The following is a 20401-nucleotide window of genomic DNA, read 5'->3' as shown; positions in this document are numbered from 1 at the left end:
ACTTTCGGTTTCTCAACCATGGCTTATAATCAATACTGGGCTGGAACTAGGACACAACAGGCCCGACAAGCCATGGGGGCCCAAATCCCCAATGACTGGGACACGATTGTCAATCCATGTAAATACGAACCTATTTTGGTAATCCACCTTGCTCTTCTTCTCCAAACTCCAAACCCTCGCGTATAAATAGTGTCCACCCGATCCTCCGTGAAGCTCTCTGCTTCGAGGTTCTCTTGGCGATTTCTGCGCTGCTTGTTTGGAACGATCCAATAGAGAGGAGAGACCTCTGCAATCATGTTGGTCTACCAGGACTTGCTCACTGGTACTCTCTCCCATATTCGTATCTATGCACGTGTGTGTCTGTTCTCGGTTTGGTCTTGTTAGGGATTGATGATTCAGCTTGTTTGATTAAAAATCTTAGCTTTGTTGGATTCTGCATGCTATTCAATTGCGTGTTTTAGTGACGGGTGGAGTAGTTGTCAGGTCCGTGTTGAAGTTAATTCTTCCATGGCAAGATGTGAAGGTTTTAACAGTCAGTTTGATCCAGTGGACTGTTATGATTTGTTCTAATGGATTGGATTGCTTTGTCCTGGTAAATCGTACATGTAATTAATCTATAACAGTGACTTTTTTATGCGGTCTTGTCTTTCTTTATTCTACTTTAAAAAAAAATCAGTGGATCCTCTGGCTCCTGGTTTCTAAATCAAATAACACTGAAATATATGGGAATTTGTTTCTGTTAAAGCTTGGTGTTATGATGCCTTGGAAATTGATTGTATATACGTTGAGATTGCATGGTTCAGTTTGTACATCATCATATTTGCCAAGCAATATTTATGTGGGTGTACCTCTAATTGTAATATTTGCCATATTATGATATTTATGCAGTGCTGTCCGACAACAGCATGTCACTGCCAAGCAGAGACAATGGCAGACTTCCTGGTTCGATGTGAATCTGTAGTCCACGGTAGGAAAGTAGGAAGAAGAATAGGGAGAAAGAAGTAGAACAGAGGGAAGAGAGGAGAAAAATTGAGAGAGAAGTAGGTATTCTTCTTGATTTTCGATAATGATTCCCTGAAGCCTTGGGGAGCCTTGGGGAGTATTTACAGGGTCTTAGGGTGATGCTGCCACAGCAGATCACTTCCCAAAACGGTTGCAACCGTCTCCTTTGTCCTATTCTAACCCCAGCATGTGCTCTCTCTCTTACTATTCTCTAACAGGAAGATTCCCAAATACAGCAGTAAAAGAAAGGAAATTACAGAAACTACAATAGTAAAGGAAATATAAAGGAGTCACAGCCACTAAGAAAAAATAAAATTGCTGTAATAAGACCCGATCCTTGACACAGCATTATGACGTGTAAAATCAAGTGAGTGCAACTTTAAAACGATTATCTGTTAGAATTTGTGGCTATCGAACCCTATGAACTATATGGTGGTCTGCTTTCACAAATAGACATGTACTTGAAATAGGTATCTGGCAGATTATGATGACCATTCTCATGTGATGTGGAGATAGCGGGCATGGCAATTTTTGCGGATATGTGCTTTCTAAAGTGAGAACATTGTTGTCGTGTTATCCCTTCTGGAGGCCTGTTTGTTTCATGCTTCTATGGAGGGGCTCTAGGTGCAGTTCTCAGAATATATGTTTTTTTTTCTTTAATCTTCAAATATCACAGAGAGGAAATCGACTGGCTAATTGGTGGGGGGGGGGGTGTTAAAAGGAATGAGAGTAAGAAAATCAGATTCCAGCCAACACTTTGCCACCGAGATTTTTCCTTTAACCAATATTCCAATTAATTTCTATTTTCAAGATCTGTATGTCTGCTTATGCATAAAGGTGATGCATTATTACTATTTTTTTAGTGAAGATGCAGTTGAATTCATTGTTTGCATTTCATTCAATTTCATCTATTTGATTGGCTGAGAAATTTTGATTAGATGAGAACTGGCTTATAAAAATTGTGCTCTTTTGTCGAATTCTTGTTGCTACTTGATAGGATCAGGTCTCCCTTTGCATGTATTCATGCCCAGTGTTCCTCTCCTTGATTACCCTCTTATTGTGTCAAGCTAGGTGTTGTTTTATCTAAACCTGTTGCATGAGAAATCATTTATTAAGCTACTATTTTAATGAATGCTGTTTCTCAATTCTAGATGATGAGCTTCTTTCAGACTCATTTCCATACAAGGAAATCCAGAATGGGGTGTTGTGGGAGGTTGAAGGAAAGGTTAGTACTTGGTTTTTCCTCTGCTACTTTATGGCCTGGAATGCCATCGTATTGCATATCATACTTGTGCTGGCAGAATTGATTACAAGAGTTGTATTTCTGTACTTTTGTTGTTAATTGACTTCAAATTTCACTATAGTGCTTTAAATTTAATTGTGAAATTTGGGATGGTTTGTAGTGGGTTGTTATGGGAGCAGTTGATGTTGATATTGGTGCAAATCCTTCTGCTGAAGGTAATGGTGATGATGAGGGTGTCGACGATCAAGTTGTCAAAGTTGTTGATATTGTTGACACATTCAGGCTCCAGGTGTATTTTTTTGCCCTCTGATTTCTTTGATTTACCTGCTATTTCAAAAGCAGTATTTGACGTGTAAAGATGTGAGTCTTGCAGGAGCAACCTGCTTTTGATAAGAAGCAGTTTGTTACATACATGAAAAGGTACATCAAGTTGTTGACAGCCAAGCTGGATGCGGATAAGCGAGAGGAGTTTAAGAGGAATATTGAGGGGGCAACTAAGTTCTTGCTCTCAAAGCTCAGTGACCTCCAGTTGTAAGTATCATTAGTATAATTTCCTTTCTTGCTTACTGCTGTTCTTAATTATTGTTAATTAAGCAGCATATAAACGGGCTTGTGACACAACACAGTTGCACCAATAAGTCCATTTTAAAAATTAAGGCATGACAGGACATTACACACACACACAAAGAAACTCTTTTCTCGTGTGTTATCAAAAAAGTGTGGAAAAAATATTTATTATCCAGTTAAAAAAATACAAGTTGAGAAGTTTTGAGTTAGAAAATTTTTGAAATTAGTCTAGTATAAAAGAGGGATTCACATTGTTTTATTTTATAATTGATTTCTCATTTATTTTTGAATACTTGTAATGTAGTTATAGTTTGCTGAATTGATGTACAAACAGGTTTTGCGCAAATGTCCAGTTCTGGAAAATAAAAAAAATAATAGGAAAAATGTTCACATCAAGAATTGTTTGGGGAACATAGTAATCTACAGAATTTTAACACAAAACACCACCTAAATGCACCTGCTTCGTAGATTGGGAATGGTTGTCTTCCCACAATCAAACTTGCTTGAGGAAAATGCTGAAGTATCCCATGGTTTATCACGGAAATTTTAATTGACATGAAACTGCCCCAACAAAAGTTGGGGAGGTTGACATTCTTGGTGATATGGAACTTCTAATCTGTGGGTGCAAATTTAATGGAGTGTGATGCTGTTCTGCAGTTTTGTTGGGGAGAGCATGCATGATGACGGTACTCTGGTGTTTGCTTACTACAAGGATGGCGCTACTGACCCAACATTTTTGTACTTTGCCCATGGGTTGAAGGAGGTTAAGTGTTGAGAAAGACTAAAATTCAACGGCTGTTCTTCGGAGCGGGACACAAGTTTTAGTTTATCATTCCGTGTTTCTCTTTAATTTTTGCACCACTCATCTTAGTCACACCTCTTCAACTGTTTGATGCTACCTCTGGATTATCACATGTATGGGCTTTTGATTTGTATTTTTATTTTGGTTTGGCTGCGAAAATATGCTTTTGATGTCCATTATCCTTTTGCATTTAAAGTGGAACCTCCTGAAATAAAAAGAAAATTTCATCTTATGCCTGTGGTTTGTGAAAGTGCACTTACATATACTTTCTTTACTCTGCCATGATTGGTATTTTTTTTGGTATCTGGTGGTATTGAATTTTGTACCGTCTATCAAATTCTTTTCCCATTCACTACTTTGGTTGTAAAGTGGGGGCAGCTAGTACCGCCCATTAGAGATATAATGTCATAAAGGATGGTGCATTTTACTTCTTGCCATGGTTGTGCGAAGGAATCAGCTTTTAGCATGCATCCAAGCAAATGGATGGCCTTATTCCCATCTAGCCTTTCAGAGAACCACTGGATGTGCTCCACTTGTCATTACTTTGCTTATTATTTGTGGAAACCTTTTTCAAAATTGAACAGATTGTGGGAATCTGTTGACTACAAAACAGTGGATTTTTTTAATCATTCTTTATTAACTTCCTCATGAATAATATAGGGTTATGTTCAGGACCAAGACATTCGCTCTATGGTCTAGTATACAGGTTGGGCTGATGGCAATCCAACAAGCAAGCTTGAGAAAGTCCATAGTCTTTCCCCACAACTGAGCCATGGCAAACATTTGCCATGCCAAGTCATGATGATGTTGTGGGAGAATTAATGGTTTATGCCTACCATCTGACTGAAGTACTGAATTCGTCTTCCTCTGGGCTGTGCGATTCTAATAACAGCTCTGGTAACACGTAAATGAGGTGGGTTGGTCTTGGCATTCATAGCCAAATAATGACCGGATATGTACTGAACACAAGAGAAGGAAGGCCGCTCTATATAGCTTTTGTTTTCAAACTTGGTTTGGTTGATGAGTACCCATGCCACTGTGATGTCACTATCTTTGCCCTTTGCCGCAATATGAGCATACATATGAACCGGTGTTGGTGACATAAGTCTATGCTTCTTTCATTGTTTTTTATTAAATTTTAGATTTTCTTGTTTCCTTTGGGGCATATATACATAATTTCATCAATTCTCAGAGCACAGTATTTAAATACCCTTTTTGCCTTGAGCTAAAATTAACTTGCAGTTGTAGAATACACTCCTCACTCTAAAATGTCATTGACTTGCCCCAATTGGGCAAAACAAGACTAGGGATTCAATGTGTGAATGTAAGGGATGAATGGGGTTTTTACCCCATTCAACTCCTATTTTTTTATTTAACAAATCTAACATACAAGTAAAGATTGAGTAAAAAAATATAAAAAAATAAAATCCCATGTGACAGGAGAAAATGTCACATGAAAGGGAGCGATCGTTTAAAATGTACAATACCATATTGTACATTCAGGTTGAAATATTTTTCATTTAAGTTCAAACTTTAGAATGTCAAGAATTTCAAAATGAACAAAAAAAAAATGTTTATTATTTTTAAAATAAGAGTATGGAGGCAATTTCCCAAAACTGATAATTAATCTCTGATGTTATAAATTTTTCTGGAAGAAAACAGTGGTTTTCCCCCCATGTGGAATAATTTTTCAAACCTCAGCCCTGCCAGGCTGTTTGGCTGAAGCAGCAAACAAGCAGTAGGCAATCCAAGTAAACTAATGGTTAACCAAACAAAGAAAATAGATCAGCATGCTGTGCAGAGCCTTTTAGCTTTTGGATTTTATGAAATGTTTAAAGAACAGAAGAAAGGAGGAGGAGGAGGGGAAATCTCATATTGTTTGGCTCCCTTCCTTCCTTCTGTTTCTTTGTTCTAACTTCTTGTGTTTGGAAGTAATACCCATTTCATTGAAATGATTTTGATCTGAAAAGGAAAGCATAAGCTTCTTTGTTTACTTTATTGTCCCATATGGTCAAACATTGCATATTTTATGAACTCTTAAAAGGGCCTCTTTGACTTTCTCTCTACCTCTCTCTCTTAGGTATTTTAATAAGGCCAAAAAGTTTAGTTACAAAAATTCACACCAAATTATAAGAAGAAAATATTACAAGGTTTAATAATTAATCCTAATCAGAACAGTGAATATGTTAAAATTATTTTAAAATGTGAAATCATTGCTGGCTGAAACTCATACAACACAACCCACAAGGGAAAGGGATCCACAGGAGCCAAATTTGTTAGTGAAGTCATTAGTGGATGCACAGCTCAAAAGAAATACCACAGCTCTCAACCCCATGTCTGGTCAATGAAAAATTGGAGCTTTAATTCAAATTTGAACTCTCAAAACGCTGGATGGATCTCAGCCTCAATGCTTTAAGTTAAAGCAAAGCTTTATTCAAAAGGAGTGTCCGGCAAGGCATGATAAGGGTAGGTTGGCCTCATCAAAAAGGAGAGGTAAAGGGTCCACAATTTGAAGATCCACCAACACCATTGCTTCCTCTGTGTGTCCCACTCATTACCATAAACAAACACACCCTAACCTCCAAGAAACCAACGGCATGCACTTCCCTAGATGCCTAAAACTAAATCAATTCTCCAAGAAAATTGTTTTTAAGAGGAAGAAATTGATTTTATTCATAATTACTATAGAAATCTTTTTATTAATAATGTTATGAGTTCGATAGGAGTTCATGCTTTGTATATAAAACAGAGAAAAATTGTTCAAAAAGTTGGAATATGAGATTTCTCAAGCAAATCAAAGCATCGTATCCATGTCCACGTTAATTTGTATGGCTAAAGAATGAATTATTTTTCATTTTTTTGTTTACTTTTTACACAACAAATAAATAGTAGTAAATCTGTGATCCCAAATCATCTTGGAAAGGGGAGCAAAGGCGTCGAGGGCATGAGAGCTGGGGAGGGGGCAGCAGGCAGCCTGCCATGGGACTGGTGCCTTTTGGTGGTTTATGTGATCATTTTCAGAGACCATTTCACGTGCATCTTCTATTACCATACTAGTACTAGTCTATGACTCTATATAACACAACACCACCAACGCAAATGTCCCCACAAACAGTGGGAATTGCTCTAATAAAAATTCAAGCTTTGACCCCTTCCAACTTAGGTCTCTTCCCGTGACTATGACCCATCTCTTGCTTCAAACCTGTTACACCCCCCCATCTATTGACACTTCCCCATCCATAAATCTAATCATCATGCCTCACCACTCAACTTATTAATTCCCTATAAAATCCTCTTTTATGAATGCAATGGGAAGTCGCGAATTTGAATTATGGAAATAATTTATTTATAACAAAACAATAATTATATATAAAAATAATCATCTTAAAACGACAAATTTCATCAAATGAAGAGTTGGCATGTAACTTAAGAAACTTTATTTTGTAGGTATTAATCGGTTGAGTTTCAAGTAAATTTAATGTTTAATTGGGTTAAAAATGTGACTAAAGATATCTTATTTTTATTTTATTTTTTTTAACGCACCATCATGTACACCCTCACTATTCAATCTCATAATATCAGTAAAAGAGATAAATTAGAGAACTTAGCGGCCAATTCAATCTTTAACTTTGCTACAAATATGAGGGTAGCAAACGATTTTTAATTTTTAGATTCACCTTGATTGTTGAGTTTCAGGGTCGAATATTGAACTTAAGAGTCCAAATAGCATCATCCCCGAGTATACTTCTTTTGTCAGCGAAGCTATGTCTTGGGTATCTTATTTTTATTTTAATATATATATATGTGTGTATAATCAAAAAAAGTATTTATTTTTATGTCAAAATTTTGGAAAAAAAAAATCCTTATTCTAAGTAGGAAATAGCCTAGGAATTCTGAAATTATAGCTGATGTCAGATGGCGGATGGGATAGGGGTAATATGGTAATTCGAAGTCACTTGGCGTATAAATCGGACAAATGTCTGTGGCCAACGCTGGGTTATGGTCGGCTATTTGGTTCATGTGATTCCTTTCAGTGTGAAAATGCCGCCCGGGCAGTTTGGCTTCGGGCCTAATTTGGATTAATTATAGCATTGTTTATTATTAGCCAAAACCCACACAAATTGCCACCTTATCATCACTAAATTACGACTTGCCACCCAACTTTCATAGCGTGTAACCCTGCGCCCTACGCCGCCATTTTACTATATTATCCTCTCCAGCACATGTATGAAATCGAAGTATGCAAATAGGAAATGGCTAAAAATAATTAATTATTTTAAATCAAAAAAATTATAACTTTATTTAGAGTATTAATAGAGAAAAACAAATTTGTTGTTGTTGATACCCCAATTTTGTATTGCCCAGAATTTTAGTTTCAGATTAAGGGCATTTCCGTCATTACGTAAATATAACACGAGATAAACAAATAGTAATACGAGGGCATATTAGTCTTTGCGAAATTAAATAGCCGTTTAGTGTTTTCAAATAAATACATATTTACGAGATATTAGATTTGGCTTAGGTATACGCAATCTCTCTCCTCTCTCACGAAGTATATGTTATATGAATGCTTCGCTGTTATCGCTGAGAAGTTTTGGAGAAGATATACAAACGGAGCGTTCGCTTTTCTCCTCCAAAATTAGGGTTTTGCTTTATCCGTTTGCTTCAGATCTGGTCACCAATTCCAATTTCGTACCGCTTGATTCCACGGATCGTGATCGATACTTCATGTAGGATTTTTAGGGCTGCATTTGAATTGAATGAATCATCTGCATTGAACGGCTGCGATTCCGGTGAATTCTGGTTGGCGGTGGATTTGAAGGGCGGACGCGTTCATGCGTGGTTGCTTCGGATTGGAATTTACGCCTCCCCGTGAGTACATTTCACTCAGGATTCTTGGATCTGTGCCTGGTGAGTTAGGTTTTTTATTTTGATTGATCTGTTTGTTGTTCGTACGTGTATTTGCTCTTTCTTTTGCAGGTTTGATCAATAGATCGTGAAAATTGGCTCCGCAACGCCGATCGCAGCGCCACATGGGTGGCCAGATGCAGCAGAGCAATGCTGCGGCAACTGCTCTGTATGATCATCACCCTGGTGGAGGGTCCCTGCATAATGCGGGTCCCGGGAGCGACGCCGGCGATGCAGTCATGGCGAGGTGGCTCCAGTCTGCTGGGTTGCAGCATCTGGCCTCACCTTTGGCTTCTACTGGAACCGATCATAGCCTCCTGCCCAACCTTCTCATGCAGGTGTCACAAAATTGCCTCTATATTTTTTTGATTTCATTCCCATGTCTGGAGCTTAGTTCATTTCGTCTGTTTTTGTGGAAATGCAACAGTAACTTCCGTTGAAGCACCAATACCTTAATTCTCAGAGCCGGCCCAACGAATTTAGGGGCTTTAGGCAAAAAAATTTGCCGAGGCCTTCTCACTAGTATTATTTTTTTTATAAAAAAATAAATAATACACCTTTTTACACAAACATTTCGTTTCTTTCTCAAAGTAATTTTCACAAACAGAGCATAGGCATACACTAACATACTAGAATCAGTTAATCAAATAACCAAAATGAAAGACAGCAAATCACAACTTCACAAGTTCACAACAAATCAAAGCCAAAAAAACACTCCCACAAGTACACCTAGAAAGCCTTAAAAACAACAAATTGAGAAGTTAAAGCTGAAGAAGAAACTTGTTGCCGCAGCGGCGACACCAGCAACCGATGTGACCTTCAAAGAAGGGGCGCTGCTGTCTGGTGCCTCGGCGGGGGCCTGGGGATGCGTCTGCGGCTGCAGGCTCACCGATGGGAGAGGCTGTTTGGCTGTTGCTGCCAGGGGTGAGCAGAGTTGGCCCAACAGTCACAATACAATAATACAGATCACAGGTGACAGATGCTGAAGTGAAGCCTAAAGGCTGAAGCAAACAGTGAGTGTACTGTGTGCAGTGACCGTCGAAGCGCACGCGAGAGAGAGAGAGAGAGAGAGGGGGGGGGGGGGGAAGAGGGAAAAATTGGAAAGGGAAGGTGGGTTTGATGGGATTATGGGAATTGGGATTTGGGAACAGCAGTAATGGTAAAAAATTGGGAAATGGAGAAGGGAAGATAAAAGGGTTTATTATGTTTTGTATTTAATTTTTTTAATAAAAAATCTATTATTAAATATATATATATTATAAATTTTTAAAATTAGGGGCCTTCTAATTTTGGGGGCCTTATGCCCCCGCATATATGGCTTCATTGTTGGGCCGGTAGTGTTAATGCTACCCCTTGGAACTAGGATTCATGGATGTAAAATGAAAATAAAAGGAAAACTAAATTACAGATTGGCAATTTTTATGGCTCTAACCAAAACTTTTAGGACAAGGATCTACTAGTTTCATCTCATTTTCTAAGCAAACATGCATGTATATATTTGTATCTATTTATATATGTAAATTAGCTCCCAACTTTTCATGTTTTTTCCTTTTTTTTTTCTTTTTCCTGCATAAATCCTAATTGCAAATTATTCCTAATCTGAAAAAAACTCCCTAACTGCATTGGTATTATGCTGTGTGATTGGCATCCTACTTTCTACCCATATTGATTAATCCTGTTTGACTATATTTTCTCTGTATGTAGCATGTTGAAAGAGAATGCAAAAGTTATGATATGATGCTCAGGTCTTTGTTCTAGTTGTACTGCATATTCACTACTTAAGTTTCACACAATTCATTATAGTCTGCACGAATGAATATGTATATGTATCTCTCTTTCTTTCAGCCTGACTTGTAGATTTAGAAGTCCTTTTTCCCCCCTCGTAAGTGTAGGTTTAGAAGTCATCTAGTGCTTTTTGTGTATATATTATAGTGTGATTTTAATGTGAGGAAGTTGGAAATTTTCGAAGGGTTATGGAGCACAATCTGCTGAAGAGAATCAACGGCTTTTCAAACTAATGAGAAACCTTAATTTAAATGGAGATTCTGCTTCCGAGCCATACATTTCAACTGCCCAAAGTTCAGGTGGGGTTGGCGCATCAGAGGGTTTCTATTATCCTGAGTTTAGGGGGGATTTTGGGGCAGGCCTTTTGGATCTTCATGCTATGGATGATACAGAGCTTTTATCCGAGGTAATCTACTTTTACCATGAGTTGCAATCTTAAGAGGCTTCCTTCTTCTTTTAAAGAAGAGTTTGATTACTTGGTGGTGGTAGTAGTAGTTAACATTTGTTTGTGATTTGTTTGGTTTTGGAATTTGAACTTTGCTTGCCTTTTCTTTTAATAAACTGCGTGGATGTGGGAATTACTTAGTTGCACTACCAGAAACATTACATGTTTTTAAGGCATATCATGTGTTAATGCCAATTTCATACCTTGTTATATTTCAGAATTCTTTAAGGATGAATGCTACAAGAAGTGGTGTGTGTCTCTTTTACAATGAAGATTATGTTTGTTATTAGACACTAGAAGAACTGTTTTTTTTTTTTTCTAGTCCAGTTCGGTCCTGGTTTTGGGTTTTGGGAACTGGACATCGATTTGGGTCTGGTTTAGACAGAATGCACCTGACCCGACCTGATTGCCTACTACTAATCAAAGCCTAAAATTCACAATACATGCACACACACATATATACACTAATAATTAATACACTCTGCTAGACCACTACTAGTTGTATAACTAATTAACTATGCAAAGCCTTAAAGGCCAAGCCTTGTATTGTATCTTCTGTTGCTGTAGCAGCTTTAACAAAGAAGAAAAAGAAAAAAGCCCTGTTTGCAAAGCTTGTCTTGCTCTTCGTCAGGAGGCAGTCTGACAAACTCTTGAATTTTGTTGTACACCATATTGGAAACAAAAGCTTACCATATTTTTGGAACATGATTTACGTCTAGGGCATTACCTTTTCTAGTAATGATGGCAATGCATATAATAATTGGCTATTTCATCTAGAGCCTGATGATATGATTAACTATTTGTCTTATGTTGAAAGGCTATGTTGCTTGCCGTTGTAAATTGTGTAAAAGCAACTTAATTCAGAAATCTTCTTGCTTTATTTTATTATCTCCCTTTGTTAACTGATGATTGTTTTGATTTCTTTTTCAGCATGTTATCTCAGAACCATTTGAGACATCACCTTTTATGCCTGCTGTCACACAAGCATATGAAAATGATCTTAATACAATTGCTGGCAAGCAAGAAAGAGGACAAATTGATACTGATGCTGCAGTTGGGTTACCTAGTGAAAAGGATAGCAGTACAAGGGAAAACAATGTGGCTAAGATAAAAGTTGTGGTATGTCGTTGTGTTGGCATTAACAGACAACTCTTTCTCATGTATATCCCAGTTATGAAATTGACCTGGTGGAAAATGCATTAATGGCCTATCTGAGATGGCATGATTTTCTAAAGAGTTGTCTTTCTAAAGGATGTCAAATATCCATTGCTTAGATGATTCTTTTCCCAGCAAATTTTTAAATCTGTGATGTGTATACATTGCAATACACTGATTTCTACAATCTTGCTGCAATGCTGGATAAATATTCTTAGTTTACTGATATGTTTTTTCTAATTTCTTTGTTATTTTTCCTTTCTAAGTAACTGCTAGGTTTCTTGACCATACATCGTGGAATGATGTATTATGTATATGGGATAAACAAAGCAATGGAGTCATTAAGGCCCAAAAATACAATCTAGCTCTTACTGCCATTTTGTGCCTCAAAATTTTCTCATTTCTTGGCCGATGAGACTCGTTTACTCTATTTAACTTGGACCAGCTTTTTTCCCTGTGTATTTCTAAAGCGTTATCCATAAATTAGAAGGTTAATCAGGTCAAAGTCCTTTTTTTCTGTATAAGACATCTTCATTCTACGGTACAAGCAGTGGCATATGGTGAGTGAATAGTAAATATGGTAAAATATCATAGGTGCCTACAAAGTTTTCTTTCGCTTTGAAAATTCTGGTGTGTAAAAGATCAGCATAGCAGCCAGTTAATGTGCACTTCTAGGGTTATTCTAGTTAAAATCATTCTTTCATTGCTTACCCCAACAGTGCTAAGAAGTTTTCTAATTAAAAGCACTATTTGTTTTGTTTTTCCAGTACAAAGAACATGCATTTGCAGTTATACATAAGTTTTTCCAGTTTCAGCCAGCAGTTCACATGCATCAAGAATAGGTGTCCAAGTTTGTTATGAGGCTAGAAACAGTTGCATTGTTTTATAGAAGATAGTTGGTGTTTGTATTAAATTTGGCACTCAAACTAGTGTTTTGGACTTAAATATTATTAATTTGATTATGGAATAGTTGCTTAATCAAGGTATAAATTGATTAGGTTGTAGTCTCTGAGTATTTCTAAAGTACATTGTTGTGTGTCTCAGGTCCGTAAGAGACCATTAAACAAGAAGGAGATTGCTCGGAAGGAAGATGACATTGTGACTGTTAATGACAATGCTTATTTAACTGTTCATGAACCCAAGCTAAAGGTTGGATATATAACAATTGTCATACAGTCACATGAATTAATTATTTATGCTTAACTTGATGTGGAAGGATAGAAATGTCTTGGTATTGAATTAGTATTTTTTTCTTATCTACTCCGTTGGAGGAACTAACTTTTGGTTTGATGTGAAAGGTGGACCTGACTGCATATGTGGAGAAGCATGAATTCTGTTTTGATGCAGTTCTAGATGAACATGTAACAAATGATGAGGTAATCCATTCGTGAACTAGACATTTAAGTTGCTTGGTTCTCTTTCTGATGCAACAAATGAGGAGCTAGTTATGAAATTTTTTCAGTTCATCACCTCATTTCTATTCGTTTTCTTTCATTTTTTTCCCTGTTTTGGTTCATACGATTAAAATTTCAGTATTTCTCATGCTTGCTTGAGCAGGTGTATCGTGAAACTGTGCAGCCAATTATTCCATCTATCTTCCAGAAAACAAAAGCAACATGTTTTGCATATGGTCAGACAGGTGCGTGGATGCCTGGTTAATCCTTCTATGTTGTGGAGTTCGTTATTGTATGCTTGTATCAAAAGAAAATATGAAATTGTCAGTCAGAAGGCAGGATGCAGTCTTGCTACTTCACAACCATTTAATTGTCTGTATCAACAGAGTATATGAAAGCAAGTGATCTGCTGCTTACTTTAGTTTTTCTTTGGTTTCAAGTTTGAGTCCTGTAAATTGATATTCTGCGTAGCTAAATGTTTTGGATAATGAATCAGGCCCATTGTGGCTTGAAGGTTTCTTCAGTCTTATCAGATATGTTGAGTAAATTATAAGTACTCCCTTCTTTACAAATTGTATAATAATAAAAAAGAGATGGAGAGTTTGACTTGATAGTTGCTAGTCTATATTTCTACCAATGGAGTTTATTAAAAAAAAATTCCATGAGGAAGCCAGTTATTATCATCATGTTTAACGTGATATTTGAGTTTTGTCCTTTTAACTGTGAAGGTCTTATTAGATCCATCAATATCTCATACCAGTTAATCACTGTTTGATCGGGGGAACATCAAGAACAACATTCTCCTCATAAAATTTGCATATTTTCTGTTGGAGTTAAGAGAATGTGAAAAGATTAAGGTTGCTGTGCCATTTGTTACAAGTAATCAACTATTATAATGTTCCTGCATAAAGATGGATAATGACAAGTCTGTTTTTTTGCAAGCAGCAGGATACAATATATGTTTACCCAATAGCGCATTTTTTTTCTTGTATTTCACATCTTGTTGATTGAGGCAAGCCTTGGTAGCAACGGTAAGGTTGCTTCTTTGTGACTGAAAGGTCATAGGTTTGAGTTGTGGAAATACCCTCACCCTCAAAAAGCAGGGAGCCTCATGCATTGGGCATGCCTTGTTTTCTTATCTTGTTGATTATTTCCTTATTGAGGTGAAAAAGATTTTGTGGCACAAGAATTATTTAGTTGCAATCATTTGCTTTATTGTTATTACTATTTTGTCATAAGTAGCAGTCATTTTCTTGCTAGCAAAACTAAAGGAATTACATTTCAGTTTTTCATGTGACTGATCTTGTTCATTTCCTGTATTATGTGTGCTTGATTGACCAATTCTGCTGATCTCAAAATTTGATGTGGATGATTGATATTGGTACTACATTATATTTGCAGGAAGTGGTAAGACATATACAATGCAACCATTACCTCTCAGAGCTGCAGAAGATCTTGTTAGACTATTATACCATCCGACTTACCGCAGTCAGGGATTTAAATTGTGGCTTAGCTTTTTTGAAATCTATGGTGGAAAACTCTTTGATCTTCTCAGTGATAGAAAGTATCCTTCTTTCTTTCTTTACTTAGATTTCATCTTTTCTTTATGTTCTTTCCTTTCTTGATGTTTATGTGCTCATATGTCAAGTTGTGTCAATTACATGAATTTGATTTGTGTGCGAAAAGAATTTTCTATGCAGCTTGGCTATATTGTTCAACTGTTTCAGAATCTTGTCTCTCAACATTAAAATACAAAAAAGAAAAAAAAAAGAAGCATAATAGAGAACAAAATTAGTGATATGTGGCTTCTTTTCTTATTCCTTTTTTTTTTTGTCCTTTTTTTTATTACTAATTGAGGATGTTCTGGTGGGTTTCTGGGATTAATTTTGGTGTTTGTGACTAAATAGTTGATGCCAGCCCATGGGAAAGCCTCTTCTTTCTGGTATACATCAAGTACCTTGAATGCGTCACAATCAGAATCAAAGAGGATGGGTCAAGGAGGGGTTTGGGTTCAATCTTATGTATTAACACCATATTAGAAGTATTGGGTAGTTAGAAGTATCACAGTGGATTATGTTTGGTTTGCCACTAGTTGCACTTTGTGTTTCATGTTGACTTGGAGGTCTTTTCTAATTAACACATGAGTTGAAGATTACGTGGATGATGGATGGATACAAATTATTTCATCCTTTCTACAAGTCTTGGCACTGCTTTGACTAGATGATTTTTGATTATGCTCCAAAATATCTGCAAGCGCAACAGCAATGACTGTTTAATTTCTTGGTATCAGATTTGTGTCATAAATAAAATTACATGTTAATTAATTTGTCAGCATGCATGTTTGAAACTCTTGATAAGTGTGTATCTGTCGTACTGATTCTTTCTTTGCTCTTTTAGGAAACTTTGTATGAGAGAAGATGGGAGACAGCAAGTTTGCATTGTTGGACTGCAAGAATTTGAAGTTTCTGATGTTCAGATTGTTAAAGAATATATTGAGAGGGGAAATGCATCAAGAAGTACAGGGTCTACTGGTGCCAATGAGGAATCTTCGAGGTCACATGCTATTTTGCAATTGGCTGTCAAGAAACACAGTGAAATTAAAGACTCTAGGAAGAACAATGATGGAAATGAGGCTAAGAGTGGAAGGGTTGTGGGCAAGATTTCATTCATTGATCTTGCTGGTAGTGAAAGAGGAGCTGACACAACAGATAATGATCGTCAGACAAGGTACTAAAAACATTTCATGTGTCTTGCGCATGGTACTTCGGAGTTCATGAATTAGAAATTATTATTTAATAAACCATAAATACCTCTAAAGTTAGTTAACTAACAAATTTATTGTTAATTGTATAAATCTCACTTGAACTCTTATCTCCTACACACCCTTTGGTTCTTGAAGTAAGATATAGTGGAAACTCTGGAGAGCATATCATCATTCTATCTATATATTGTCTTCTCAAAGCCTTTTTACATCTATTGCCTGAAAGAAAATAATACAATTTGTTCCAGCTTCATTTTAGTCTCTTCCAAAACAGTGTGCGTTATCACTTTATTTACCTACTTTCTATTCGCTTCCAGCATCTATTTTTGCTACTGCGAAGTTCCAATTTTGCTGAAATTTGTCATTGATTTTATTTCTAGCTTTCATCATTTGTGATCAGGTCCTAAATATCATCTGTTCTTGAGATAATACAGGGAGATGATCAAACTGCATCATAATACTGCAATTTATAGTTCACAGAGGTACCCCTCCTCCCCACAGTTGCAAGAGGTGTGATGGACCGGTGCTATATCTCCTTCTTCACTGCAGGGGGACATAATGCTTGTGGTCTCATTTTTTTGAATATTTGGGTATGGCATGTTATAACTGGACTTTACTAGCTTCAGTGCTGGGTTCCTTCATTCCTAGAGTAGGGTATTTCCTCCTCTCTACGCAGTAGGATTTGGTGGTTGTACCCATGGATGTGATATGGTATATCTGGAAGGAACATGATGGTAGGGATTTCGAGGGAAAAAGTGTTCTCTCTGGGTAGTTTGAAAACAACCCATTCTCATATCCCTTTTCCTGTGGATAAAGAGGATGGCCAGTTTTCTTTTGAGAGCTCATTTAGTTTTTTGGTGTGTCATGGGACTCTAGGTGTATGAGTCTTGTTTTGTCCTTGGGTGTGTCAAGCCCTTTATTATGTTTCATAGTGTTATTTATTAAAAAGAAGAAATAAGTGAAGAATATTGCTGAGAAAATGCCAGGAGCTGGACATGTGTTTCCCATGATCCAACTATCCATACCATGTTGTGGGGTGATTTAATTTGAGTTGCCCGTGGTTCTCATTGACAGTTATTCATCAAGTAACTCTTCCATTTTTTGTAGTGCTTCTACTCTGTTCTTTGATGAAATGTTGAAACGACTTGAAGCTCATTGTAGATATTAGAGAAGGAAGCAAAGTAATTAAGTCTTTAATGGTTTTGTAGTGTAGAGGACTTTTAAGTCTTTGATGGATTTATAAGAAACCTGAGCTAAATTTTAAAGTGCAAGTACTGAAACTCATGGAAAGTAAAAAAGGAAAAAAAAAAAAAACCTCCACGCCACCGCCTTTCTAACAATTGATTGGCTATATAGAATATCATTTCACTTATTAGCTTGAAGTGATGATGTTAAATACTGGTCTGTTCTATTCTAGTTATGTTAGTTTCAATCTCTTTCATATGATTATTGGGATGGAATCAAATATCAGCTGATCAGCCTCATGGTGTAAAGATTGTATATATACTTCAACCTATGGTTCTACCTTTCTTTGGGAGAAGATGGTTCTGCAAGTTCAAACATTGAAGGGCACCCTTACTGCACGGGGCTTGCCACTTTGTGAGGGTTGGGTGAGGGTGATTTTTGTATATGGTCTCTCCTGCTTTATATGCAAAATTATCTTTTATATTTTGTTAATTATGTTACTTGATGATTGTGTAATACGTGTGGCGTACATTTAACATAACAATGAATGGGGAATATTAAATTAAAAAGTTTTTTTTTCCCACTGCTTTGCCTTTTATAGGATGGCTTGAAGCTGGGTTTTATTGATGTACCATTTTGATATTCTCCACAAATGTACTTTCAGGGATAAATATCCTTCTCGTTTATTACAGGATTGAAGGAGCTGAAATTAACAAGAGTCTTTTGGCTCTTAAGGAGTGTATTCGTGCTCTTGATAATGACCAGATCCACATTCCATTTCGTGGAAGCAAACTCACTGAAGTTCTTCGTGACTCCTTTGTTGGCAACTCAAAAACTGTGATGATATCTTGTATTTCCCCAAATGCAGGCTCATGCGAACATACACTCAATACATTAAGATATGCTGATAGGTATCTAGTTCTTATACATGTTTCAACAAAAATGTCTTACCTAACAGATTTCCATGCTATTACATAATATTCTCTTAGCTAAAATATGAGTATCAAATTAACAGGGTTAAAAGTCTTTCAAGAAGTGGTAATCCAAAAAAGGACCAAGTCGCAAGCTCATTGCCACCTACCACCAAGGAATTTGTATCAACATCATCTGTTCCCGTTCCTGCTGATGTGGAGGATGTTTATGAGCAACAAGAAGTTGTAGTTGATACAGGTAGAAGGTTTGTAGAAAAAGAGAGCATGCCTCATAATGGCCGCGAGGATGGTGGAATGATTGGTCTTGCTCTAGAAAGGGAGAAACAAAATTTTGGGGGTTTGACAAGTCAAAAGAATTATTCATCATCATTTTCTCAAAACGCATTTGATACAGAAGAAAGAGTGCAGAAGGTGTCTCCACCTCGAAGAAAAGCTCATAGGGATGAAAAATCTGAAAAGCCAGGCAATTGGCCGAAAAAAGATGGCAGTGGATCAGATCCTTCTACCACAGGCTATAAGCAGCAAAATATGAGCCATCTTACCAGTAACAGTGTAGGATCCCGCGAATATGAACCTGAACCTCCTGTTCCTGATGGTGATATCAATGAAATACTTGAGGTTTGTGATAACTGTACATTTTTGCTTTCTAATGTTGCAAGCTTTTCCAATGTGTCTTATTCATTTTTATTTTTTCCTGTTCTCACCATTTAGGAAGAAGAGGCCTTAATTGCTGCACACAGAAAGGAAATTGAAGATACAATGGAAATTGTTCGTGAAGTAAGTGAAGTTTCTTACACTATCTTGTTCTTCCTAACTAGCAAAAAAAAAACCGAGTTCTTCCAATTTTCTGTTACTTTCAACGTGTGCATGTGATATTGAAAATTATTCTTTTAGCCAAGATTTATCATAAGACTCTTATTTGTCTCTGTTATAGCAAAGCATTTAGAAGGATTTCAATTTATATTTTGGCTCCTACTTTGGTACTGGAGTTCAATATTCACTATTTGCACGAAACCTGTTCCAGGAAATGAAACTGCTGGCAGAAGTGGATCAACCAGGCAGTCTCATTGACAATTATGTGACTCAGCTGAGTTTTGTGCTCTCGCGCAAAGCAGCTGGGTTGGTCAGCCTGCAAGCTCGCCTTGCGAGGTTTCAGCATCGACTTAAAGAACAGGAGATCCTGAGCAGGAAGAGGGTACCCCGTTGAGGCATAACTACTCTCTTTGCAACTCATCAGGAACTGGCATCTTGATGGCTAAATCTTTGCTCCGATGAAACCAAGTGTTGTGTGAGAGGGTGATTATCCAACTTCTGAATATTTCTTCATCATCTTGGTGCATTTATGAAGCTGGAAGGTATGTGTCATTGTGGAAAGCACTAAAGAACGGCAATGGCCAACCTGGCTTCCAAGGACATAGATGTTTCTTCATGACGGGGATCTGCATCTGTTGCTGGTTTGATGTAAAGTGAAATGTATCTCTGGTGAGTGTTAAGGAATGGTTTTGTAGCTCTGGGCTGGATGGTGGCTGGAAGACATTTCTTTGCAGAGGGAAAAAAATTAAAAAAAACGAAAAGAAAAGAAAGAAAGAAAACAAGGTGAATAGATACTATGTAATATTTCTATGGCTTGGATGTATTCCATAAAACTTCATTTGTTTACATTTACATGTCAGAGCCCTTCCCGGCTTGTTTTCCCCATTTCTATGTTTTAAGACAAATCATGGCTTGCAACTATATGAATTTGAGGCCAAGGATGTGAGCATTTTACGTTGGAATGTTAAGAAAGCTAAGGCTCGGCAGAAGAAAAAGAAGAGCAGCTTTTATGAAGTGAAAAGAATAATGCTATTTATCTAGATTGAGTGAAACTTTTTCATTGAACAATGAAAATATTTAAGTATTAATATTTATTATGTGACTATGTTATTGGAATTTCATGGGTTATATTTTGGATTACATAATGCATCATAAATGATAAAAATATTTTTTGCAGCTCACCATCTTGCCTTGTTGCGTCATATTGCCTTATCATCTTGAATGAAAAGTATTTTAGTTATGCGTCTTATTGTTTTACGTCTCTTCACCACCTCACTTTATCATCTTAAATGAGATATTTTGAACATTTTAGTTATATTATATAACCCATGATATAATTCATGAAGTACCGATAACATTTTCCTTTATTGTGTATCTTTTTATTGTTTAACAAAAACATGCTACTTAGA

At 36.8% G+C, this 20401-nt stretch overlaps 2 protein-coding genes across 2 annotated transcripts; both read left to right on the top strand.

Annotated features, from left to right (window-relative positions):
* The first annotated feature begins 167 nt into the window (after positions 1-167).
* LOC127799475 (translationally-controlled tumor protein homolog) lies at positions 168-3846 on the top strand. The gene is made up of 5 exons (XM_052333536.1): positions 168-322; positions 2154-2227; positions 2406-2534; positions 2619-2776; positions 3470-3846. The coding sequence occupies exons 1-5, from the start codon at positions 295-297 to the stop codon at positions 3585-3587; spliced, it is 507 nt and encodes a 168-aa protein (XP_052189496.1). The 5' UTR covers positions 168-294; the 3' UTR covers positions 3588-3846.
* Positions 3847-8131: 4285 nt separating this feature from the next.
* Positions 8132-19877, top strand: LOC127799379 (kinesin-like protein KIN-13A). The gene is made up of 13 exons (XM_052333370.1): positions 8132-8486; positions 8595-8860; positions 10492-10713; positions 11683-11871; positions 12952-13056; positions 13206-13283; positions 13465-13546; positions 14703-14865; positions 15699-16028; positions 17940-18158; positions 18263-18797; positions 18891-18956; positions 19204-19877. The coding sequence occupies exons 2-13, from the start codon at positions 8648-8650 to the stop codon at positions 19384-19386; spliced, it is 2385 nt and encodes a 794-aa protein (XP_052189330.1). The 5' UTR covers positions 8132-8486; positions 8595-8647; the 3' UTR covers positions 19387-19877.
* Positions 19878-20401: the final 524 nt, after the last annotated feature.

Source organism: Diospyros lotus, chromosome 4 (genome assembly GCF_014633365.1).
Source record: "Diospyros lotus cultivar Yz01 chromosome 4, ASM1463336v1, whole genome shotgun sequence".
In the NCBI taxonomy this organism is placed as follows: Eukaryota; Viridiplantae; Streptophyta; class Magnoliopsida; order Ericales; family Ebenaceae; genus Diospyros; species Diospyros lotus.
This window is presented reverse-complemented; position numbering and strand designations above follow the sequence as displayed.